This window comes from Mixophyes fleayi, chromosome 9 (assembly GCF_038048845.1).
Source record: "Mixophyes fleayi isolate aMixFle1 chromosome 9, aMixFle1.hap1, whole genome shotgun sequence".
Lineage (NCBI taxonomy): Eukaryota > Metazoa > Chordata > Amphibia > Anura > Limnodynastidae > Mixophyes > Mixophyes fleayi.
Genome location: NC_134410.1, coordinates 118,898,385 through 118,926,166, shown reverse-complemented (window position 1 = coordinate 118,926,166; position 27,782 = coordinate 118,898,385). Strand labels below are relative to the sequence as shown.

Genomic DNA, 27,782 nt, shown 5'->3' with positions numbered 1-27,782 from the left:
TTGAGCCCTATTGTATTCTTTAGTGCTCTTAACGTTGTTCTTGGAAAGTGCTGCATACAAGTTCTAAATGCGCAATTATGTGTAAATGGTGTAATTCATTTGGGATTGTCACCTCAATAAAGCTTTACTGGGGCTTTTGATTAGAGTCATCCTTCATCTCCTCCTTGTCTGTCTTCCGTTTTGAAGTAGCAGAGGATAGAACAACCTGTGGCCAATCTGATTCTGAAATGTTCACAGCAGCACAGATGATTTCAGGAGATTTGTGTACTGATGTTGTGGGCGGGAGCAGTGAGCTGACCTTTTGTGTGATAAAAATAGTCATGATGCATACCACCGGCTGTCCGAATTTTGACGGAACAATCCCGTATCGCGGACCTCGATAGTGGTGGAGCTTCTGCAGAAACGGGCGGACTTTCATCTAAAAGTAGACATTTTAAGGGTATTGTGGGCGGAGTTTGGGCAATTTGAATGAGAGGCTAATTGTGTCCTGATCAACATCTGAATTTTGAGAGGTATGATGTGATGAGGGGAGCTGGTGGAAGACCTAGTTTGCAACACCACAGAGGTATATGGGTAAATGTATCGTGCTGCGAGTTTCCTATGGGTTTGAAAAGTGGAGATGTTGCCTATAGCAACCAATCAGATTCTAGCTGTCATTTTGTAGACTGTACTAAATAAATGACAACTAGAATATGATTGGTTGCTATAGGCAACATCTCCACTTTTCAAACCTGCCGGAAACTCGCAGCTTGATACATTTACCCCATAGTGTGAGGCTTAGGAGTAAAAGGAAACAGTAATGTCTCTGATACTCAAAATGTTGTTTTTCTGATGTGGAGTTGACTGAGAAATCACTTTACGGCCCCTCTTCCTCCGTCTTTCAGAGTGGAGACAGTTAAAGGCTATCACGAGCCATTGTCTTCTGTTTTGCAGTCTTAAAGTGTAGTGATGCTTTTTAATTTCCAAGCTACTGATAAATAATTCAGCGCTCTGCCCTATATCTTACTTTGCAGTCTTTAACAATATTCTAAATGCCCCCATCGCTCTTCCAGGAGATATTGGCAAATGTTGCATTGTACGTGTATAACAAGCCATACGCATTAAATGAGCCATCCGGCCCTGAACCCAGCCTTGCAAAGCCTTCAGGTTGTCATTAGTGTTTGTTTCTACAGGGGGATGAGGGAGAGAAATTGAAGCTTATTTTGCATTTAGATGCTATAAACCGCAAAAAAAAAAAGGAATTATATTTTAAAAATCTTTCTCTCAAAGAATAGTGATCAAAAAGCTGCTCAATGGATTTGCAAAAATTAGAGTTTTTATGGTATAGATCAGTGGATCCCAAACTTTTCTCAGTTCGAGGCACCCTTGGTTTCTTCGTATTTTTTTGTGGAGCTTTTCTTGGGGCGTTAGGCAGTGTTATGTCCTAGACAGTGGTGGGCAGCCGCCCACCAATCCTTACCCTGTGACACCCTCCTCCCGCGCAGCCGGCTGTTCCCGATCTGATCATAAAGGGGGGCAGATCACATGACCTCCTCTACACAGTGCAGGGAGGTCACATGACATACCTGGAGAAGGAGGCAGTGCCATGTGCTCTCCCTCCTCCCTCTGTGCTGCCCCTTTAAATGCTGGTGGACCGCACATACTGGCTCTCAACCTCTTTCACGTTGCCCCTTTTTTTCATGAGGTTTTCCCCACTGCGTGGAACTTTTCTGTTGTGCTGTGGTCTTACATTTTATTGCAACACAATGAGCAATCCTGAAGCACATTGCATATCATAGTGCATTCTTCTACACAAAGCGGAGGCAGTCATTTGTTGTGTTGAAACGGCGCTTATTATAAGATAGCCCTACAATTAATTAGCAACTATGGTTGTCACTGAGTTATAAAGAAATGTCTTGCCCTGTAAGCTGACACTTTGGCACATTCTCTCTATCTTTGACAATTCTCCAGGCAAAATGCTTGAGAAATACACTGATTTGGGAGGAGTGGGGAAGAATAGGGGTAGGAGTGCAGGTTAAAAATCACTTTTAGGAAGACTGTACTTTTTACCTTTTAAAAATATGATGGCATTTTAAGCTTGCATTAAATCCCCAGCTCCACCCTACAACTGGATGTAGCAGGGTGGGGCTTACTGCTAGAGAATTTATAACGTGGCGCAGTTGGCCTTTAACCCTCTGTGGCACGCTGACAGTCAGAGTGCCGGCTTTTTACTGAGCCAAGGCTTCAATGCTAGAAGTCACTGAGATATGTGACATCACAGACGTATCCATTTATTCTTACAAATACAAGATAGCGATTCTCTCCAAGAGGAATACCGCCATTTATGTCCAGATTTTTTTCTTGCTAATCCATTCATCTTGCATAGCAGTAGATTTAAACATTGAACATTGATATATTGCAAAATCTGACTAGTGTGGTCGGTCCCATACATCCTTTGGTGCAAATTGACCCATTTAATGCTGAGAATGAAGGCGGTGGAAGAGTTTTATTTAATCCATGATTCAAAAGTTGGGGAGGAGGGTGGTGAAAAGAGCACAGTGCACAGAAGCCTAAAGCTTTCGTAGAGCTCATCGATTGGTAGTAGAATGTTCCACACCGACGTGGGTTCAATTATAGGCACATGGACAGCTATGTCACTCCACGTCCAAGGGGGCACGCTGCCAGCATTTACGGTTTCAGCTTTTTAATCTGTTTAAGCAGACTTGATGCTGTGGGATGCATTTTCTTCTTCCAAACTTTATTTTACATGTCTTTTTTTTTTTTCCCCCTTTGATCATCGCTGCAGTAAAAAGTCATGGTAAGACTAAACAGTAAACTTCACCTTCATGTTATATGAAAATGGAAGTTGTGGGTTTGATCATTCCATCTAATATTTTGATTCTTTCCGGCTATCTGTAATAAAGCTGCATGATCACATCATTTGGAGAGAGTGACACGGTCAGCGTTCCCAATCCTTCAACCCGATAAACATCTGTCACTGTAATGATGTCCATCTTTCCAACATTTATTAATGACCTGGAACAGAAGAAAGACATCTTAGTGACTCATGCCGTCTGTAACATAGTTACAAATAAAAAAAGGGGGAGACCAGCGCGCTAAGGAAGACGGCGAACAGCAAATCCATGTCTCCATTAATCTAACGACATTTAGACTCCTGGACTTAATTAAATCAATACATGTCTATGGCAAGTTGTGGTTCGCTGCGTTCCTTGGACACAATGTCCTAGCATTTTTTTTCCTTCACGCTGTGTTTCCTTTTAATTTTATCTGTAAACAACAGTCCCCGCTTGTGATGTGTGCCATCATATCTACTAATGAAGGCAGATACACCGTGTCAGAGAGCATTTCATTAGGCAGTGGGCGGCAGAGGTGTTTTTTTTCGTTGTTATCCTTCTGTATACCCCCTCCCCTCGCTCCTGCCACCAGCGGACTTACTTTCTTAACTCCTTTATGATGGTTGCTGAGTATCGTAGCGCAGTTTGGCATCAGAAACTTCTAAAGCAATGTTAGGCAGCCCATGGCATGATAGCGGTTGGGGAACTATAAGTTCAAGCATGCTCTGCCCCTCTGCTCTCAAACATGTAGTGGTGGCAGTCAATGATTGGACTTGTAGTTCCTCAATAGCTTGAGAGACATAGGTTCATCATCATTTGTTTATATAGCGCCACCAATTCCGCAGCGCTGTACAGAGAATTCTTGTCACTCACACCAGTCTCTATTGGAGACAAACAGACTAGGGTCAATTTGGTAGCAGCCAATTAATCTACTAGTATGGTTTTGGAGTGTGGGAAGAACCCGGAGCACCCGGAGGAAACCCACGCAAACACGGGGAGAACATACAAACTCCACACAGATAAGGCCATGGTCGGGAATGGAGCTCATGACCCCAGTGCTGTGAGGCAGAAGTGCTAACCACTGAGCCACCGTGCTGCTCTAAAGTGTGTGTTGGGGGCAAATCATGCTGAAATTTGTAGCCCCCCCCCCCCCCCCAAGAACTGGAAAGCCACTGGTAATTCCTCTGCTTTTAACACGTGGTGTTTGGCATGATGGGTCTTGTAGTTTCACAAAGCTGGAAAGCTGCGGATTGCTAACCTCTGTTCTAAACAAAGCGGTCATGTTTAAGCTTTACTAGAAAATAAAATGAAACATTCTTCCTGGAGTTGGTTACTGTGGGGAGCACCGTGAGCATCTAAGGGGTGTATGTTTGAATACCCCATTGCATTGTAAATTTGTTACATTGTAATGCTGTGAGTCTGTAAATGTCTATTTTGACACATGTTGTGATTTATCATTTAATTTCTAATCCCCCACCCAAATCTCCTCCAAAGATGAGCAGTTTATACAGTCAACACCAGAGTACCTATTACTCAATGCCAGAAATCATTCCACCTGCTAGACTCACAATGCTCCCCACCCCCGTCCATCTACTGTATACTTTATTTTCTCACGTTCGCCTTTTTCTTCTAGATTAAAGGAAGAACCTCTTGTTTCCTATGGATCCCTCCAGCATTAGCATAGTAATATTTACACATGTCCTATTGTTTTCATTTTCACACCTATTGTGCTGCATTGCAGAATGCCTACACTTTATAAATAAATTAAAATGATGATGCGTCTTGCATTTTAAGGGCCTCAGGAAAGTAGTACAATGTGCTTTATAGGGTGCGTGAGCAGCCTTGTGCTGCCAGAGGTTGAACTGGAAGAGGTACAGGACCTTCAGCTTAAGTTGCAAGTGGCTTAAAAGCTTGGTAGTAGGGAGTGAAGCAGGTGGAATTTTGGTCTACACAAGGGTCGAAGAGATACAGTATAACACTGATTTGTATGTTACACAACATAGTGCAGCTGGTGAGAAGAGGGCGTAGGATATGGACAGTGTTGTTTCTTCATGTGTATACAAATCAATAAGGAAGTTACTCCTTAGCAGAGCAGGTGCTGTCTGTAAAGTTAAGCTGCTAGGCAGTTCACCCTCTGTGCAAATGTAATACAATTGTATCATTGCCTGCGTTGGCCCAATTCCTCTTTAAACAACTAACTGGATAATTTATGTCAAAGTCGAATAATTGGATGAAATAAAGTATATTGATTAATATTGTTTTACCGTGCGATTGCGATCAGTACGCCACGTGTTATGACGCCATCGCACGATAAATAACACACACATACCCTTACACTTACACATTCACTTGTGCATAGTTAATTTTATAGTAGTTCCAACCCACAGTCGCTAATAAACAGATGTTATTGAGTTTATAGTTAAATATTATGTTATATGCACTTTAGTGAGATCTAAGTTTCAGGTTACAGGAAACATATCATGTTTGGTGTTATTCTAATCCCCTATTTATCCTTAGTGATCCGGTTCCATCAGCTTTAAGATCGCACCTTGTGTATGCTAGTTATGGAATATAGGGAATTAGTGATCAGAAAGGTATTGTGTGTATAATGTAAATAGACCAGTTTGAACTAGCATTCGGTGGGAAGATTAGTATGCGTCTGACCCCCCCACCCTTGGAGAGCTGACCCCCACTTTTGGAGGGTGTCTTTTGAACTGACCTATGAATTACATTATACTGGACTGTCCTGGAGCCTGAACCTATGGAAACATGCCAAGTCATCCGTATTTACTATAACACCAAATGTATATATATTGCTTTCTGGAATCGGCTTACAGTCTCTTTGACCACAGACTACAGGATTGAAAGACTAAGCTGGATCCAACAGGGCACGGTGTATGTATTTAATTGTTATTCTTTTGCTTTTGCTAATAAATCGCTTTATGAGTTGGAACCACGCAAATCGCATAGACAATGATTATTGGTAAACGATAAAATAACTTTAATACTTTCTTAAATCAAACTGGATGGACCCTACGTATGGAACTCATGTCAGGAATATTCGCTTCAGCTTCTATCTTTTAATCAAACAGAGCACAGTATAATCTGGTGTTCTATCCAGCGCCTCATGTAGTATTTATAATATCTGAACATATGTGACCATATGCCAGCCTTTCCAACTTTCTGTTACTATTCAAAGAGTCAGCCATAAGGAACTTGAGCTTTCAACACATTGGGCTGTAATGGGAACAGAAGAGTCTTATGGAATAGAACGTGGAGTTTTGTCAGTTTCTTCTCCCCGTGGAGTCGTGACGTCAGGCAGAGTCTTAACTTTCTTCCTTTTGCCTCTTTAAGTGGAGATATATGCGTGCCAGCTTTAAATAGCTCCTTATGCATTTATTAAAAATAATTTGTTAAGGCGTCATTGGGCTATTGCAGGTTTGATTTGCTGCCTGGAATAAGACTGTAACGGCCTAAGATAGCTCACAAGCTGGGTGTCAACAACATTATTATTCATGTATTTATTTTGTTTTGGTCTATGTTAAATGCTAAAGGAAGCCATTTAAAAAACATTCAACCTAGGTTACAAATTGGTCTCCATTACAGTGCTATTGGTATCTTTCACAAATATATATGTAAAAGACACATGTGCTCACCAGAACTAGAGATGTTTGAGATAATGATTGCATGAGGGAAGCATTATTCAGATGCGCACTGGACTTCCTTTCAGTCTATTATTCATCATTCCAAGTCACACTTCTCACAGTAAATTTACATACATTATAAGCTGAAAACAATTTACCCTGCATCCACAGATCGTTACTGGCAGAATTGAGGCCTGTGGGGGTACCCTGTCTCACTTTGATGGAGTTGCCCAAGAATTGTGCCCTTTTGGCGGGATGTGTGGGATCTTATTCGTAAGGTTACACACCTGCAATTCTCCCTTCATCTATCCTTCGTTTTGCCTTATGTACCTCCCTGTTACTGCAGCTAGATGTCTAGTCGCACGTAATTGGAAAAATTTTGAACCTCTTGCAATCCCAGCCCTAATTAATAATGTTTGACAGACATATAAATTAGAACATATCACTAGCATTATATATAATCATCCCAAACATTTTTTGTTGATTTGGCAATCCTGGACTGATTACTTTTGATCCTGGAGATCCCATTATTATTTTAAAAGTTTAGAGAACGCAACTCTGTCTTTCACTCGTATTCCTCTCCTCTTTCTCCACCTCTTCATCCCTGTACTAACATTCCCTAATACCCCGTTTCCTTTTGTCTCTCTCATCCTCAGACCACTTCCCCTTTTAGTACGACATTGCACAACCTAGTCATCGATTTCGCTTAAACTTTTGCACCTGATAATGTTTTCTAAAACGTAAGATCGATTGTACTGAATGTTGCACATTTCCCTTTCTCCTTTGAACCCTCTCTTATATTCTGTAACTTCCTCCCATATCCAAATGTTGCGTAAAACTTCCCCAAAAAATAGTATTTAAAAAAAACAAAAAAAAAAAAACAAATACTCAGTGTGCACTGTGCCAGAGTTTATTGTGTTATTGGCACACAGAAGTTATAGGCGTTCATGTGCTTTACAAATACAGCAAAAGATGAAGAGCTAGCTTGCCTAGGGGACTATAGAGCCTGGGTGTGTGAAGGGCTGGTCCTCTCTAGACGACTCTTTCTTAATAAATAACCATTGATCTGACGCAGGTGCAGTGCATACGGTCATCTTTGGAAGGTGGATTTGGGTAGACCCTTGCTGTCTCTGCTCTATCATCCCCCTTGGTAAGAAGTATCACACCTGCACCTATACATAGAGATTAATGAGCTTCCATCTCCTCCGGTCAGCTGTCAATAAAACGAGAGGCAGAATGAACACCCCTGTACGTGGGACTTGCCTTGTGTTTCAGGTTTTATAGCCCTTGAAGCCCTTTAACCCTGAATGGGTTAAATCTGTCACTGTGCAGTAAATTATAAACTTGTAATCTTGCAAGACACTGACAAGAAGCGATGTATTCACATACTGTGTACATGCTCTCTGAGGGTTCCCCACTGACTCAGGGTTTTAGAACACTGACAAATGAGTCGGCCCCACCACCTCCAGTTAATGGATCCTCCGTGTAGATAAATGTATCAATGGCCACGAGCACAAACTGAGCAGCGACACTCTTGTTCATCTGCCATCAATCCTGGAGGACAGGAGTATTGTGCAATCTTAGCAGGTCCTGCGATAGGGCGAAGGTATTGAGATTCCGAACATTGACGCCACCTCACCTAATCCATCACTGCCTGGCAAAGGTACCTCACGTCCTCTCCCACGTTTAAAGACAACTCTCCCCTCTTCCAGGCTTTATTGTTCTTGAGATTTGTCCAGGGTTTCATCATCTTTGTAGAAACATCCAGTTTAGTTTGTGCTCCCCCCATTTAGCAGTTATTTGGAGGCTCCTCTGTTACCTTCAGTGTGGCTGGTGTCACCAGTGGGATTTTACTCTAAGGCACTGGTAGCGTTCTAGGTCAAGGAAGGTGGAAGCTGTCTGCTGCTCATCTTTGGACGGCCAAGTGTACAGCCACAGCTGAAAAGAGCTGCGAGTATTTAATGTGAACATCACATTACTTCTGAATTTCCTGATACGAGACACCTTCTGTGTTTGAGAAATCTCCTGGGCTGCTGACAACAATGCTGCTTTTATTTTATTGCGGTGGAGGAAATCCCACTTAGCATCTATAGTTAGGGTGCAATGATGAGGAATTAAATGATGATCATTCATGAACTTCCGTAAAGCACCTTTTTACTTGAGCTTGTTTACAGCTGGCCCTAAACGCTGCTATCTTGATATCTATCGCTGATATCTTTTTACCAGTTGGACAGGACATTTGAAGCAGGACATTTGCTTGTGAGACACTTCCTAGGCACAAATCTATGCAATAGGGCAGCATCTTAAAGAACCACTCCGCTTTTAAGTAAATATGCCCCTTATACAGCAGACATGGAGTGCTCTTTTTCCATAGCTCTGTTGATGGACTTTAGTTCTCCAGCTGTATTGTAAGCCCACGCCGTCCTTAGAGAATAGCAGAATAATAATCTCTTGTGACACCACCCTAGACCTGCAGTCTACTTACAATCCACTTTATTCCTGGATCACATGGACTGACAACCCTAAAGTGGCCACACACCGGGTGACCATGCAGCTTAGGCATAGCTCCAAGTGACCAGGTCCGTTTCTAATTCAGGCACTCGCATGGGTGGCCATATTGACCGCTCAGTCTTCCGGAGTTCGAGCCATGCTATGGTTGATAGACAACCATACACACAGACGAGCAGCTGCCAACTACTTTCATCGGTTATTTTGCACCTGAAGCAGGGAGTGGAGCCCCCTGAAACAGTTGTGCGCAATGTAGCCTTGCTTATTGAATAATAAAAGTAGCTTCTAAAAGCTTGCAGAAATAATTTGCTGTCTAAAGGTGTCTTGCTTGCACTGCCATTGTTATCAAGAACAGCGGTCACCTGCCAACTAGATTTAGAACCATGGCATAAAATGTAGTATTGGATCGTTCTTGGTTGTGGCCAGTTCTTTTTACTATGATGCACAGTGATCAAGTGAAACATTCTACTGTTCTGACGACCATCCGTTAGAATCGTTGGAAGAGGGTGAAATTGAGATGCACATGGGTGCTTTTCCACTCAGGTAATTTCTAATATATGTATAATGTCCCATTATTCCCTTCCAATAATATCTTATTGCTTCAGCTGTGTCTGAGCTTCCTGACTGTGCCCTGGACCCCTGGGAATTGAGTCTGTTGCGTTTTCAATTGCTGAATATCACTGAGCATTCTCTCCATATACTTTGCCTCTCATTCTGCCTTATTAAACATTGTTAATTGGTGTTGCTAGAAGGACCATGCTAGTTTATTTGCTGACATGTAAAGACTTGTGCTGAAGACAGCTGTGGTGGAGATGAATTTTATCTTGTTTTTTTTTTTCCTTCTGAAGGTTAATAAATAAATAAATATTCAACCTCAAAGAACAGGGGGAGGGGGGGGGCTGCAGGTTTGAAGGGTCTGATCAATTGGTGGGGGTCGTCTAATCAGCAGAATCTGTCTAGAACACATCCTATATTAATTCTTTAGTAGATCTCAGATTTACAACTTGATATAAGAATCTTTTTAGATCATATTTTTGTATAGTTCTTTGCTACTTTACATAATGTTTTAAGGAATGTGTGATATATTATGATTGCAATCAAAAATCTCCAGCAGACAATATCCTATTTAGATGATCAATACACTGGGGTGGACTGTCTGAGTTCTGATGCACTCTCCTTGTTGCTTTGTATTCCCACCGCTTCCCCCCCCCCCCCATCTAGCCCCCAATCCTGGGGCCACGTCATCTATCTATCCCACAATCTCCAGGCCAGTGAGGTGTCGCACTGCTGGGCGTAAGGCGCACATCGCACCCAATTTGCACGTGACAGGATGTGTTTTGGCTGATATTGGTAGTTAATATGAAGGTGCTAGAGGATGTGGCATTTAATTTAGAGGTGGGATAGGAAACCTCTATGGGGATTAATTTAGGTTTAGGAGTTACATAATTTAAAAAAATAACAACAATCTCGGAACGATGTGACTTTTTTGCATTCTTAGGCTCCTATAACCTTTAATTACATTTCCTATGTCTATTTGTTGTGCATCTCTGTGCATTAGATGACTGAAATCTGTAAATATAAGATGGACATTTCCAGGACGAAACCCAGGACCCATGGGTACCCTAGTAGACGCATTTGTTCTTCAGGCGGGATCAGGGTGATTCCCTTATAGTTTCCTTCAGTCTGCCGTATTATTTATTTCAGTTGTGATTCCTACCACAGGTACAAGACAGAAATACTCATTCCCTTCTTCCCGCCCCTCAATATTAGCCTTACCCAAATTAATTCTTCACCTATCTCCCTGGCATAATCTGGGTGTTATCAAGATAGATTATTTTCGATGGTGGCTCCTTTTTGTCCTGCACCCAACTTACTACGGGATATATAACACATCCCCTCTCAGGACTTTTAAAAGTATTTACAGGTACGCTATTGATTCAGTCGCAAGAACCCCCCCCCCCCCCCCCCTCCCTCTTTGGAGCCTTCTCCCCCTCATATAGGAGTGATTCTCTCTTCCTTTAGCAATAAGGGTGGAATTTCCACATCGTATAAAATCCTTTTTAACCTCCAATTAATTATCAATACAAACTAAATGGCAAATAGACCTACAACTTTCCCTGTCTGACAGGGAGTGGGGACAAATGTTCCCAGAAGGTAAATGAAATGTTTGTGTATCAATCATTACGAGATGGTGAAGATTATTCATAGTCTATACCTCAAGCCAAGGACTCTCCACAAGGTCTGACCTACCATCTATAAGGTCTACTGGAGGTGAGGCCAGAACCCTCACATACATTCTGGAGATACCCAAAAATACAGGCTCTCTGGGTGGAAGTGTTCGACCTAATAAATCCGGTCACTAGCATGAGACTCCAAACACATTCTGAAATTGCTCCTCTTCTCCACTATCCTCCAAGCTCCAGCACCACAATTGATATGTAACAGGTTATATACTTATCACAAGTAGAGCTGAAATAGCTCAACGTTGGAAAAATCCAGCCCCTCCCCTCCCCCACACACACTCACACTACTTCTTTCTAAAATCATAGCCAACATTCAGAGACGTTAAGACTTTAGAAACTATTGGGTTCAAATACTCACCATCCTCATCTTCTGTGCAGGTTCTATTAAGTTCTTTTACACGAAACTTCAATAAGATTTATTAAGTAAAAAAAAAAAAGAGATCTGTTTGTATTTCCATTGATATCATCATCAGTTTATATAGCGCCACTAATTCCGTAGCGCTGTACAGAGAACTTATTTACATCAGTCCCTGCCCCATTGGAGCTACAATCTAAATTTCCTAACATGCACACAGACAGAGAGAGAGAGACTAGGGTCAATTTTGATAGCAGCCAATTAACCTACCAGTATGTTTTTGGAGTGTGGGAGGAAACCAGAGCACCCGGAGGAAACCCATGCAAACACGGGGAGAACATACAAACTCCACACAGATAAGGCCATGGTCAGGAATTGAACTCATGACCCCAGTGCTGTGAGGCAGAAGTGCTAACCACTAGGCCACTGTGCTGCCCATACAAATATAACCCTACAAATAATATTGTTTAGGTTAAAGCGTCATGAAATTTTCAGCAATGTAACACCAATAGTACGGCCCCTAGTTAAAGCCTAATTGCAGTTTCCAGCTGTTGATATGCTTAACATTGTTGGGAGAAATTGATTAATAATAACTTGGGTTATTGTTAAGAATGTGTTGCTGTAACTGAGCCAATGATATGAAAGCTGGAAGTCTGAATGAAGTCACAAAGACTGTCCAGAGCACACTGATCTTCTCCAGCCAGTACTGGGGGCTACTCACTCTCTCATTAATACTCCTGAGTATACATAACTACACATTTAAATCCACTATATACAGGCTGCATCTCCTGGTTCCTTTTTCTTGCCATGTTTGTACCTGTTTGCTATGCAGTATGCTGTATGAAAGGTGTATTCTTCTCTCCTGTAGTTTGCAATTGCTAGCTTGTTTTATTTAATTTTTTTTCCCAAACTGCTGTTTTCATGCCAGAGATGCCTACTTTCTCAACTTTGCATGGGTGTATGAAATGAACAGCATGTCTCTTGCACGTTGTGTGGGATACATTGCTATTTAAATCTCTCTGAAGCTGAGCGACATCGCACCAGCATTGGATCTCATCCAGAGCCAGAAGAGGGGTCAGGCTGAAACTCGTCACCATCTGTCCAGACGTTAATCAGAATCTGGAGTGTAGAGAAATGTGCGCCTCTCCATGGGTACACAATGGTCTTGTCGCTGTGGAAAGGACCAATAAGGCTTCTGGAAGGAACATTGATCCATCCCTATGATATAAGAACAGTCGGCCTATATTAGTCATATCCGTTCAGTTTATTTTTTTCTTCTTTAGGCAGCAATGTTTTATACACACACACACACTCTGTAAATTATAGGGGCATTAAAGGTCACCAATGAATTCTGTGACCATGTGAATGCACAGTGCTGTTTGACAAGTACTGTTATACATAGTTGCCTAATTTATTTTACCTTTTTGGAGGTCCAAGGTTCCTGTGGTATCCGGCACCAAGACATTAGCAGGAGATCCTTTAAGTCCTGTAAGATGCGATGTGGGGTCTCCATGGCTCGGACTTGTTTTTCTATTACATCCCACAGATGCTCGATCGGATTGAGATCTGGGGAATTTGGAGGCCAAGTCAACTCCTTGAACTCTTGGTCATGTTCCTCAGACCATTCCTGAACAATTTGTGCAGTGTGCTGGGCGCTTTATGCTGCTGAAAGAGGCCACTGCCCTCAGGGAATACCGCTGCCATGAAGGGGTGTACTTGGTCTGCCACAATGTGTAGGTAGGTGGTACGTGTCAAAGTAACATCCACATGAATGTCAGGACCCAACGCTTCCCAGCAGAATATTGCCCAGAGAATCACACTGCCTCTGCCGCTTGCCTTTTTCCCATAGTGCATCCTGGTGCAGTCTCTTCCCCAGGTAAACGACGCACACGCACTTGGCCGTTCGCACTATGTAAAAGCAAAAGTGATTCATCAGACCAGGCTGCCTTCTTCCATTGCTCCATGGTCCAGTTGTGGCGTTCACGTGCCCATTGTAGGCGCTTTCAGCAGTGGATGGGTCAGTATGGACACTTGGACTGGTCTATGGCTACGCAGCACCATACGCAGCAAGCTGCGATGCACTGTGTGTTCTGACTCCTTTCTATCATAGCCAGCATTAACGTTTTTAGTAACTAGTGCTACAGTAGCTCTTCTGTGGGATTGGACCAGACAGACTAGCCTCCGCTCCCCGCCTGCATCAGTGAGTTTTGGTCACCCATGACCTTGTCACCAGTTGTCCCTCCTAGGACCACATTTGGTAGGTACTAACCACTGCATACAGGAAACACCCCACTAGACCTTCCGTTTTGGAGATGCTCCAATCCAGTCATCCACCCATCACAATTTGGCCCTTGTCCAAGTCGCTCAGACCCTTACATTCGCCCATTTTTCCTGCTTCCAACACATCAACTTCAAGAACTGACTGTTCACTTGCTGCCTGATATATCCCATCACAGGACAGGTGCCATTGTAACGAGATAATCAATGTTATTCACTTCACTGGTCAGTGGTTTTAATATTGTGGCTGATCGGTGTATATAAACATCACTTGTGTATTATAAGCAGACAAGCGTAAAAAGCCTAATGCAACATTGATGACAGGTGAAAGTGATTTGCAATTTAGTGTCTGTTTACTTTGAACACACAAACGTCTGTTCCTTTTAAGACTAAATATTTTTGACTTACAGCAGTCTTGTTGTATAACCCTCCTAGTTGATATAAAATGGCTTAAAAAATGTCTCTTCATTCAAAAGCCCATCTCGATTCTAACTTGTTTTCAGCATAGAGAGCGTGAGTTTTGGGATGACCACGTAAGAATAGCGCTGACATTGGATTGCACTGTAGTTTGAGTATGACTCCCCCCCACCTTTCCTTTTTAGCTCTCCACATTTGTTTTGCTGTCATCACATAAGCTCGTTCCATTTCATTCTGCAGTCTCCGGCCGATGTCCAGAAGTTGAGATGTTTATTGATTGTGGTTTGGCGGAAGATAAATTTCTTACATCTTTATTAGCATATAGTTAGCAGCGACCTTTGTTCCTCTGTGAAGCGACAACACATTTTTGCTGAGCACAGAGAGAGAGCGAGACGGTGACTGCGATAAGACTGCGGTAATGTGCTGGCTGTCACTCACAACAGCGGAAAGTGTGATTACATGTCGTCCCAGGTTCACAGTGCAAGCGTCCTGTTCCAGACACCACTACATCATCATCAGCAGCATATTTATATAGCGCCACTAATTCCGCAGCGCTGTACAGAGAACTCAAATCAGTCCCTGCCCCATTGGAGCTTACAGTCTAAATCCCCTAACATACACACACAGACTGAGAGAGACTAAGGTCAATTTAATAGCAGCCAATTAACCTACCAGTATGTTTTTGGAGTGTGGGAGGAAACCCACGCAAACACGGGGAGAACATACAAACTCCACACAGATAAAGCCATGGTCAGGAATTTAACTCATGGCCCCAGTGCTCTGAGGCAGAAGTGCTAACCACTAAGCCACCGTGGGTCGTGACTACTGCAATGAAGCACTTCTCCGATGGGAGTTTTGTAGTGTTTAATGACTATTTCAACGTCCTATTAATTTGTGGTTGTCTTGGAGGTTGTTCTTTTCTAGCAGCTAAGTATTACACTTTCATTTTATTTTTCTCACAGTTACAATGGGTTTAAATATTATATCTCTCTACCGTGCTGCGCAATATGGTTGCTGCTATCTAAAAGATAATAAACATGTTGCATTTTACAGACTGTTGTGATTTTAAATCGTAGAATTAAGCTGATGACTTTTACTGCAGTGTTCTAGCTTTAGCTGGAGTTATAATGCGTTGTTACTGCTAATCATGTACTTGTTTCGCTGTCATGTGAACAATCACCGGTGAGGAGGTCTTAGGGAGTCATCTTCCTTCCGTATGGCGAGAGGTACGAAGCTTCGAGATTTTTTGTTGTTGTTCCCAATGTAATGCAGTCATTCACAATGAAGAACGGACACCAGGGGGTAAATATATGAAGCTCAGAGTTCTCCAAGTCGTCGGAAATGGGCGACTTTGCAGGGAAAATTTAAAGCGGTGATGGCTTGTAAAGGCAAGTTTGTGTGTTGACACTTCCTGTGATTCCAAGCAGTAAATAGCATCGAAGGTGATGTAATTTAAAAGGAAATTGGTAGCTAAAAATAGTGCATGAAAACGTTGTAAGGTTGTTAATATGCAGTTGTAGAGCTTTAACTACTGAGTAGGGGCAGGCGTTGTCTTCCCCTCCCGACAAAGAAATACCGTCTAGTGTATAATTAGAACATAGGTGAGTATTTAGCTACTCATACATCTCGATCAAGGTGTGTAAAATAACGACATCAGGAAGACACAACTATATGAGGATGGGTATCCACCTAGGTCACGTTAATAATTCTGCACATCTGCTCTCTCCTAGATACATCGACGACGTAATCAACCGGATTGACCGGATGTTCCCAGAGATGACCATCCATTTATCGAGACCCAACGGCACCTCTGCCATGTTACTGGTAAGCCTCATTTTTATCCCCTTACTACTGTAAGGTCTAATGTAACTGTTTGTCCACTTGGACCTCCAGAAAGTGAGTTGTTTGGAGCAGAAGTTAGAGATCTAGGCTCCATGACTAGTGAAGGCAACATTCATCTCTCCTGGTCAATGGTTTAGTCTATGGATTGTACCTCTTGCCTTTGTAATTGGGTCTCCTCTCTGGACTACAAACTGGGATATCTCAGATATTTTAGATTGGGTGATCCTGGTGTTTTCCAATGGGAGATCCCTCTCTGGTTTTCCCATGATCATTAACCCCTCAAAATAAAACCATGTAAGATATCATATGTTGTCATACCTACTCCACCCTCAAGACATGGTGGTCAGAAATGTATTTTGGGCAGCAATTTTTTCAGGCCTCCTACATTCATGTGCATAATAGTCTTTCTTAATAAAGGGCAGTCATTCTGAAGTTTATCTAGCTGCTGATTCCAAACAGACTATGTATGTATGTATCATCATCTATTTATTTATATAGTACCACTAATTCGGCAGCGCTGTACAGAGAACTCATTCACATCAGTCCCTGCCCTATTGGAGCAGGCAGAGACAGAGAGACTAGGGTCAATTTTGATAGCAGCCAATTAACCTACCAGTATGTCTTTTGGAGTGTGGGAGGAAACCGGAGCACCCGGAGGAAACCCACGCAAACACTGGGAGAACATACAAACTCCACACAGATAAGGCCATGGTTTGGAATCGAGCTCATGACCCCAGTGCTGTGAGGCAGAAGTGCTAACCACTAATCCACCGTACTGCCCACATAATATGTATGTATGTATATAAAAGTTAGACACAACTCATGAACTCTCCATTCCTCAGTTTTCACTTATTGTCTTACACTGTTTCCATAAATATCATTGAGATTAATTCTCAAGACTATGTGCTTCTCCCCTTCTAAGTAAATCCCCCTGTTTTCCGCACATTGTGGCTACATATGATGATGTAGCCAAACCATGGCTGTAAGTGGAGACTGCACATTGCCGCTCACTACCTGGAGCCATGCCATTATTGGCTCTGGGGCTTCCTCCATGAATTAGGACACAGCACTTGTCCATCTTATAAATTCCATTAGCTCATGAACTGCAGGAAATAAGCATTTGTGTCTCCCCGTGGAGAAGAAACCTGCTTCGTCAGGCAGAAGCAGCACTCATAGGAGAGATTACTGCAGGACACCTAGCCTGCTGCTTACTCATGTATGAAAGATGCTCAGTGACCCACAGATGGAGAAAGTCACAATGCTTCATTGTGGAAGGGACGCGTTAACCCCTTACTGTCGTAGCTGTCAGGGCCAATCTAGCATGATGAATTCATCTACCTCTATGTTATACAATATGTCTGAGCCCCAGTCAGATTTATGTGTCTGGTGACTGCCGGCTCATTCAGGTGACCGTATTGCTTCTTTCTGTGATCCGCTGCATCTGGCACGGGAGCGGACATGGAACAAACACGGAAATTAATTCAGCGTTGCATTTCCCTATGTAGTTTGCGTTATCTGTGCAGATGACCACATGCAGAAATTGACCACAGTGCATACACTGAATAGAATGGTCCATGCATGCCATTGCTTCGGGATGGTCTACAGCGCTGATTTAGCCTGGTGTCCGTGGCAGGGATTAATATGCTAGCCGGCTGTTAAGGATTCTAGTAATATTGGCACGCCAAATAGCCTAATTAGTTTGCTAATTGCCCGACCCATAGTAGTCTCCTCCAATCCAGCAGAAAAGGATTGGAATTTTCTTTTTCTACAGTCACAGAGTGTGTTTTAACCACCAATTTAAAGTGCTATGCAGTTTAAAGGTCCACTTAACCCCAAACTGAAACATAAACCATGGACAGCACGATGGTGTAGTTGTTAGCACTTCTGCCATACAGCACTGGGGTCATGAGTTCAATTCCTCACCATGGCCTTATCTGTGTGGAGTTTGTATGTTCTCCCCATGTTTGTGTGGATTTCCTCCGGGTGCTCCGGTTTCCTCCCACACTCCAAAAACATACTAGTAGGTTAATTGGCTGCTATCAAAATTGACCCTAGTCTTTCTCTCTCTGTCTGTGTGTGTTAGGGAATTTAGACTGTACGCTCCAATGGGGCAGGGACTGATGTGAGTTCTCTGTACAGCTCTGTGGAATTAGTGGCACTATATAAATAAATGATGATGATGATGATAAACCGTTCAGCATTATTCCACTCCAGCTCCGTTCAATAGTAAAATTTTACCTGCCTACTCCTCTAGAGACAACTGAAGCACTTCTGACATCGAGAAGGATGGTGTCCTTATATGGGATATGTTGAAGCTGCAGTCATTTGAGCTGCTGTGACATCACTGGCCCCATTACCGATCTACACTATATTTTCTTTCAAGTGAATGATGCCGTACTGTCACTAAGACTGTGTCTGCTTAGAGAAGCTCGTCCTCTCTAACATGGCAACATGGCAGCCTGCTGTAGAGGAGTGGAAATATAATTCTAGACACAGCAGAGGCAGCCATTTTGGGTGCTGAACCAATATTCACGATCAGTCAGCTTATCAATTCACTAAGAACCAGCAAAACCACTGAACCACTGCTGCTCCTTATTGAATTGATAGGCTGCGGTGACAAAATGGCCGCCGTGTATAGGCTGCGGTGACAAAATGGCCGCCGTGTATAGTCAGTGCACTTTTACCTCAGAGGCAACATGGATACTAGATGAAGAACACCTGGAGTGTTGTGAGCTTTAGTTTCTGGAAATTCAGCTAATGTTTCTGAAAACATTAACCTCATCATAGCCATCGTCCAGGGAGACTAGTGAAGACGTTTTGGAGGCAGATCTGGTTGTGCCTCAGGGGAGGATATAACACACACAGAAAAGAGAGAGAAGAACAGGGCTTCTAATTAAAAAGTAAACTGAACACCTGCTTCTGAAAGGAACGGGAAAGGCAAAATTGAATAAGCAGACAATAAAGGGAGGCAATAGGCTGGTTTGTAATTAAGAAACCGTAATCGGCAGGAAAAGATACACAATATATTCAGTGTCGCCTCCAATTAACGTCAAAACACCCCAAAAAGCTGCCCGCTGTTCATCAAACCGACATGTACAAGCTGTACGCTGTCCTGGCTCGTATCAAGCTCTGTCTCCTAGATTCTTACGTTGCCTCTAACCAGGTTTTATTATGACTGTATTTCTACGTAAATGTTTAGTAACACCTATCTCCATTAGTCAGTATCTGTTATCACTCTTTACAGTATAAAAACAGACTTAGTATACTTCATTGATTGCTCTCTTTCATGCTACTTATCCACCTGATCGAGGTTTGATTGTGATTTATAAGTAACTACTAAAAAGTATGTAAAACTTGATGTAACTCAACAATATTAAAAATTAACCAATGATTAATTGTGTGGTTTTCAAGGAATACTATACAGAGCAGATAATGCATTGGTTTACTATAATGTGTTCTCTTTGATTGTTATCCTGGCAGTGCTATTGTAGAATAGAAATAACCTAAATAAAAGTTGTGTGCTTGTTTCTTTATTCTGTCCCCCCTTCTCAGGTCTGTAACTAAATAACCTGGATATTGGTATCAATGTATGTCAGACTTATTTCAACCTCCCTTACTGTTTTTGTATGTATTAACTTCATTTAATATAGAGGTACATTTGACGCCACCATTTTCCTGCACCAGTTTTAGAGGAGCCTCACATGCCTATTTTGTGCTGCTGGAGGACCCTGCTCCTTCCACTATATAACTCTCATTCTGTGGCTTCCTGCTGCCTCCATTCCCCTCCTCACATCATGTCACTGCCCCTGTCACATGCAGCCCTGTCCTCACTAACACATCACTCATCTCCTGATATACTCTGTGCTGCTGGGGACCCTGCTCCTTCCACTATATAACTCTGTCTGTGGCTTCCTGCTGCCTCAATTCCCCTCCTCACATCATGTCACTGGCCCTGTCACATGCAGCCCTGTCCTCACTAACACATCACTCATCTCCTGATATACTCTGTGCTGCTGGACACCCTGCTCCTTCCACTATATAACTCTCAGTCTGTGGCTTCCTGCTGCCTCCATTCCCCTCCTCACATCATGTCACTGGCCCTGTCACATGCAGCCCTGTCCTCACTAACACATCACTCATCTCCTGATATACTCTGTGCTGCTGGGGGACCCTGCTCCTTCCACTATATAACTCTCAGTCTGTGGCTTCCTGCTGCCTCCATTCCCCTCCTCACATCATGTCACTGGCCCTGTCACATGCAGCCCTGTCCTCACTGACACAATCCTATGACTGGGCAGGTCACTGCCTCCCACACTCATCTCCTGCTGTTGGGACCATTCCCATGATATGATTGGCTACAAGTTGTCCTGTCCCGGCCCACTTGAATACTAGGAGCATCCGGACAAGCAGGAGATGAGGATTGATGCCGTAGTTACAGTCAGGGCAGAGCATGTCCTTCATTATGGAACTCTTTGCTGTCGGCCAACACACTCAGTATAACATCTCCATGGCCGCTCCTGGTCAGTTGAAGCTAAGACTGTAAATTGTAAGATAGGAATAAATGCACATTTCTCACATTGACGTCTATGAACTGATCTCTGTTGTGTGACATTTACCATTGTTGTGTTTAGTTCCACTTTAAGGGTTTCTTTCTGGGCTGTATCTTTGCCTTCCTGACGTACCCCTGCACCTAGCGCTTGTGATGGATGGCACAGAGGCTGCCATTCTTCATCTGACACCATGTGGCGTGTCTCTCCAATCTATTACCTTGATAGATTGCAATCCGCTGCAATTTATAAACAAATTGAGGAAACGGGCATATTTACATCTCTCAGCTAACACGTTCCCTGATTGCCTTTCCCCAGCCTGCAGCAGATCCGTGTGAGTCACCTGAAAGAGTCTCCAATTCCTATTTATTTCTCTTTTTCTAACTTAAATCGCGGAAAAGTAGATCCTGGCCTTCTCGATATTAAGCTCTGAGTTTCCTGATGTGAAATCAGCCACCCGAGAAGAGAGCCTTTGTTGGTATTTAACTTTAATTAAAATAGTATCTTCAGATCAATGTAATAATCTGATTCAAAAAGGGCAGCAGAGAAAAGAAACTCAGTGCGTTAGAAGTGATTACATACTTCAAGTAATACATTGTGAAACTGTAATACAATATCATCATGTAGCTGTTTTATAACCAGGTATGTAGAAAAATGCTGCAAATAAACTAATATAGGGAACTGTTTGCGTTAAGTGGTGCTCATGTGACTGCAGAAAAGTTGTAACTCATATAAAACAATCGTAGATAAGTTTTATAGTTACATGTTTCATAGTTACCTGTGCAATAAATTGAAGTTGTCTCTATGGGTCTGTGCATCAACATAATGTGGTGCCGCTAAATATGCATCTCTGCACATCTCAGTGATGCATTTTTAGGCACCGCTTGAACGCATTATGTTGGGTGCTACTCTGGGAGCCCCGGTGAAATGACCTCTGTGGTGCGATTAGATTTTTTTGCTTACCTGCAGCTTAGCGGTGACCGGTGCCCGGAGGAAGTGCTGTGCGCTGTATCGGGTTCTGCGAGACCAGAGAGGCTTCAGCAGAATCCCATATAAAATGATAGGTAACTCCATCCTGAGATTCCGTTACCTTATCAAAGCTTTACGCGTCGCAGAACATCGCAGTTCCCATAGTAATCTAAACGTACACTTATAATTGGTCTGAATCTGTCACGGTATTGGAGGCAATTATTATATTGGATAATATTTGTTAAAGCCGTAACCTCTGGTTTAGATATAAAAAGGAATTAGTACATTTTGGCTACAAGGATACTATGTATCAATAAGGAAGTAGGTCTGATTATGTGATTACAAGTACAGAATATGAGATAAAACACGCTAGGTTAAAAAATTAAGGTCACAATCTGTGTAAATATCTATGGAGAACTCCAAAAAGCAAAAACATTGGTTGTAATAGTAAAACTTGGTTAAATTGAAAAGAGAATGCATGAATGATACTTTAGACAGTCCTGGAAAGGAGTCTGCATCTGTGAACAATGAAAGGATATGTAAATCGATGCAGAAAGATTGTTTGGCATATAATCTCAATAGAGTGATCATAATCAAGAGGTATAGGACTATAATCAAGCTTTTCACCAACTCGTGAGTTCTTCAACCGTTCAGACTTCAGAGTTCGGCCCCACCTAAGGGTTTGATTAGCAATTTTTAATTGAGTACTTAATTCTTTCTGCCTTCACTCTCTGAAACTATATTTGTAATACTTTGCCGCAATGGATTTGGTGAATGTCAAACTGCGAAACAATTTTTTAAAAAATTTTTAATCTCATCTTTTTAATAAAAATGTTTTTACAATTGTAAAATAAGATAGGAATTTTTTTTGGACTGGGGAGCCTCATATCTGTTTCCAACTCTAGTCTTTTAGTTAATATATACACCCCTTCCCCCTCCTTTCCAAGTTCTGTTTGCCTGAAACCATCTCTAAAGCTGTTTCCCAATGGTAAAAGATTCCATGTATTTAATCGCTATCCCCGGTCCCTCCATTATACACAGGGACCCTCTCTGTTTATTGGAGCGTCGCAAGGTTGAGCATACCCTGGAACTTATTTGCATGAGATTTCTGTTCCCTGGCGCCGCTTGATTCATCTCTGCCTGATAATTGCTAAAAAAAGGTCCGTCCATAACTCTACAAGGGAGCATTAGGGTAAATCTCTTCTGCCTCCCAAGAGTCATCTGTGAAAGATGGGAAACTTTCTCCCAATAAGTCGAGAGATTTTGGTTTGGAAAAAAAAAAGGAAAAAAGAAAGAAATGAAGTCTGATTCTGTAACAAAGTGGAAGTTTTCCCAGTTATGTAAGTAGCAGAGCATAGGGACTGATATAAATATGAACGTAAGTCTGATTGTGTCTAAATGCAGATCAAAGTGCTTCCTAAGGCAGGCGCCATGCTGTAAAGTGCTCTCTTTAAGTAGTATGAGAACACAAGGCCGTTTGCGGGTGAACAGTTGGCCTAGGGGGTTATTTTTACGTGACTTTCATTTTTCGGTTTTGTTTTTTTTTTCCATGTAATTATATACATATTTTAATAGTTAATTATCTGTTATTTCTAGAGTCAACAGTTGGAAGATTAAAGTCTTGTAAAAAAAAAAAAAAATGCTCTGAAAGACTATAGCATCTTCTTTCATGATAGTTCAGAGTTGTTCTGCGCAGAACTGAGAGAGACTTCCGCCCCTCCCGGGAGGGGGCTATAATGGGAGAGATGGGGCTTAGCTTTTAACTGTGTTCTGCTGCTGTTTCGGCTTAGGGAACAGCAGCATACACCTGTGGTAATGAATATGCAGGTAAATAAGGCTTTTCTTATGCATAATGTGTCAATATAAATGTTTATAGAAAAAAATGTATTAATACAGTTGTATTTGCACTGGGGTGATTTTGCTCAGAGCCTGTACTGCTGGACAGCACCTGCTCTGCAACGGAGTAACTTCCTGTCCGATAAACTTCTCCCTCACACTTTCACGATCCTAGAGTTGTTCAGGCACTGCACTGAAGTCTAACACAGAAATACACAAACTGAATTAACAATAAACACACACATGTACACAACAAGACTTCTCCCGTGCTGCTCCCCACTTACGGAATTCCCTACCACCCCCCAATCCGACTTTACCACAGCCTTCAAACCTTTAGGCACTCTTTGAAAACCAATATCTTTTTTTTTTTTTTTTTTTAGAGGTGACCTTATCCTCGATAACACTGTTCACACTAATGCACCCTCACAACTATCCCAATCTCCACTCTGGGCCACACTCTTGTTTCATTTGTGCCCTCTTCCACTTAGAATGTAAGCTCTCTAATGAGCAGGGACCTTCATACCCTTTGTTATCATGTCTGGATTTATATTGTCTGCCTTGTATGTCCCTGTTTTATGTATGTCCCGTTTCCCTACTGTACATCGCTGCGGAGCACTGTGGCGCCTTACAAATCTACAATAATAACGCATTAATTTGTACGTCTTGTTAAATTCGCACAAACGGTAATATAGATGCATGTGCCTTGCTGTGAAGTCTAAGAACGTATAATGCTTTGTAAATCAATCAGGCAGTTAACACACTTCCCAGTGTCCCTGTTATAAAGCCACATACACAACCACTGAAGAGGGAAACAAACGGTTACACGTTATATTCTTTTTAACCTATTCCTGACTATGAGGAATGTGACTCTTAATATGTCCATCGAGGAACAAAAGTATTAGGCAGAGCCGCCATAAATTAGAGGTGAACCAGCACTCTTAAATTATCTATGAACTGAAGACAGGCCATTACAGAGCATCCTGTGAGACAAGAGCCATAGAAGTATAACTCATGTCCTTACAGCCGCCCCACACCCTAAACATGATGGATATCTTGGTATATTGGGAGAAGAGCCTTGTATCATTTGTAACACCACCTGCAAACCCTCCACTTAACGTTTTACATATTCCTCCTGCTTTGTGTTCTGTGTGAATGGTCACCGTTCTGTATAACCCTGGTGTTAGGTGTCTGTAGAATGTCTACCAATTGATCCCATACCCCCATGATTCGGGGCACAGACATGGGCGGTGATTAGAGAATTAAGGGTTTCGCTGGTGGTTCGGGTTGTATTTCTGGAATAATGCCAAAGTGCCTTATTGTGCTCACTTAATTATTCTCTATTACCAAAAGAGACAGCCCCCCTCCCCCATACTTACCTACTAGCCTGGAATGTCTGGGAGTCTCCCTCACCGATCCCACCTAATTCACTATTGAAGTGGGAGGAGGCGGGGCTTAATGACGCTTTCACATTGCTCATTATGAACGAGGTCCACAGTAAAACGTTTAACGGAAGCAGTTATAGGGCACCCTCACCTACATATACACTATATGGACATGAGTATTTGGCCAGACCTGTTTATTTATGAATTGAGGTGTTTCAGTCAGATGTGTGGCCAGAGGTGTATAAAACCACCTAGCCATGTAGTCTCCATTTGCAAACATTTGTGATACAAAATGGGTCGTTTTGAAATCTGGTGGAGGAGGGATAATGGTATGGGGCTGTTTTTCAGGGTTTGGGCTATGACCCAAACCCAGTGAAGGGCATTTGAGACAATGCTATGCTGTGGCAATAGTTTGAGGAAGGCCCTTTTCTATTTCAACATGACTGTGCCCCTGTACACAAAGCAAGGACTACAAAGACATGGTTTGATGAGTTCAGTGTGGAAGAACTTGACTGGTCCGCACAGAGTCCTGACCTCAACCCGATCGAACACCTTTGGGATGAACTGGACCGGAGATTGCGAGCCAGGTGTTCTCGTCCAACATCAGTGTCTGACCTCATAAATGCTCTACAGAATGAATGGCCACAAATTCCCACAGAAACACTCCAACATCTTGTGGAAAGCTGTTATCACTGCAAAAGGGGGACCAACTCCATAATAAAGTATATGTATTTAAATACAATGTCTTTACAGCCCCTGTTAATGTAATGGTCAAGCATCCATATAATTTTGTCCATATAGTGTAACTTGTACACCCTATATTAATGAGAATACATGAAATGTTAAAAACCAGTGATATCAATAAGGCCTTAATGTGGAAGTAACTGCTAAGTTACATAATATCTGCCTCCATTGTGCAGTCAACAGGTGTGCTAAGATGAAACACACCTGGATATGAACATCATATAACTAAATTTATCGTGTTTTGGTAACCTTGAGGGCTCTAGTGACACCATATAGTCCTACATGAGGCCACATGGGATCGAGGGAACTAGGGAAAATGTATTTGCACAATGCACAGGCTGTACATCCTAGCAGCCAATCAGAAATTAGTATTCATTTGTTTAGTCAACCCTGGAAATCAAAGCTATTTTCTGATTGGTTGCTGTGTGTTTCCCACATATTTGCTGTTTGTATCATGTTGGTTTTTTCTGGGTTAAATGAAGATCTTACTGAGAATCGGTAAAACCTGCTCTGTCTACATATTGCATTAAATCCCTTCATCCAGCCCTCTCCTAACCAGGCTACTGTGGCAAGGTCTAGAAGTGAGTGGATGTGCTTACACTGGGGGCTGTTAAATAATGAATCCTGCTTTCTCATTACATTCCATTTATGCCTTGGTAAACGCATAACATATTGCTCAAATCTCTTTTGTAAGGTGGATAATTTGACATACAGCGCACACCTGGCCAAGTCTGAGCATTCTGATCCAACCCCCTAAGGGGTCTGATGTGCCTGATCAGAGGACTACACTTGTCGACGTCATTTGGGGTTATTGTCATGGTCCTACTTTGATATTACAGCTTTGTGTGTAAGCATTCGGAGTGTTGGTGTCCTTGCATAGCAAGGCATTAGTCTGTACTCTGTTATTCCATGCTGTATCTTCAAAAGGCATTTCACCTTCAGACAGAGCTGTAACTTAGAATTCTATCGCCCTGGGCGAAAAAGACAAATGCCGCCCCCTAGCCCTCAGTTTTAACCAAATAATCTAAATATCCCTAAATTGCGCCCCCCTTCAGCGTTGCGCCCTGGGCGGTCGCCCCTGTAGCACAGCCCTAGTTACGGCCCTGCCTTCAGACAACTTGAATTTGTGTATTTATACCTTCTTGCAACCTTTAATATGCATCACTTTGTTTTCTTTTTTGTACTGTGTTTTTCACACCAATATTTCTATCTACCCGTCAGAGTTTATATTTGTTGCTTTTTGACACCAAACTGCTCTGTTCATCCAATGTGCTGAGCCTCTGAGGTGTGTCCTGTGTCAGGGCTAGGCACATAGTAATGCCTGGGTGACTTAAAGCTTTTGGTGAAAAACACAGAAGGAAGAGAAAACAAAATAACCAGTAAATATTGCTGGAAGGCGTGTACTGATAAGTTTAATGTGCGTGTAGCGGCTTTCAGAACATGCACAGTGTACACTACGTAGTTGGTTTGTATTGATATCCTCACCATAGCATTCAAAAGCCACAGGAATACCATACCCCCAGTGTTGGATAGAAGGATATTTCATGCTCTGGTAAAGTACTCTTGCCTTGAGATGGGCACTGGACTCTACTATAGTTTGCTAGATGTGACTCTTCTTGAATGCTGGAAAGCCACTAATTGTCTAGGTCTGACCTGGGGGAATAGACAATACAGATCTTGATTCTCTGTAGATGTGGTTGTAGCATATGGTGATTGATGGCGGAGAGGAGGCTTTAATTAAAAGAGTTTGTGTAGGGTCAAGGACGTCCGATTCTAAATGGAGGACAACTAATTGTGTATATGTGATGCTTTATGGAGACAGTACCAATATAAAAATACATCATGGTCAACTGTTTGTGTCATTGCAATACCGTTTTCTTTGTGTATATGGTGTACTCTCCAGATGTTGGTTATTTCATGTTTGCGTAACCTCATAACTTCAGCCACAACGTCACTAGGAATAAGTGGAGGCATGAGGCACATATGACAGTCACCGTGCCTCATGCCTCAGGGATAGCTCATAGTGAATTTATAGACTTCATTTATATGCTGATGAGATTCTTTACCACTTTAGCAAAAACAGACTGTAGTGCAGAATGGTTATGCAATAGAATTGTCTCAGGATTTATTGGAGAGAATAACATGTTATCTGCCATAACTAATGATGTTTATAAATAGGCTGGT

At 42.3% G+C, this 27,782-nt stretch overlaps 1 protein-coding gene across 1 annotated transcript in view; it reads left to right on the top strand.

Annotated features, from left to right (window-relative positions):
• The window catches only part of MED27 (mediator complex subunit 27), a 182,354-nt gene that overhangs the window by 106,741 nt on the left and 47,831 nt on the right, over positions 1–27,782 (top strand). Inside the window, exon 4 of the mRNA XM_075185275.1 lies at positions 16,009–16,102. Coding sequence (XP_075041376.1) covers positions 16,009–16,102 — 94 coding nt within the window. The remainder of the gene's footprint in view (positions 1–16,008; positions 16,103–27,782) is intronic.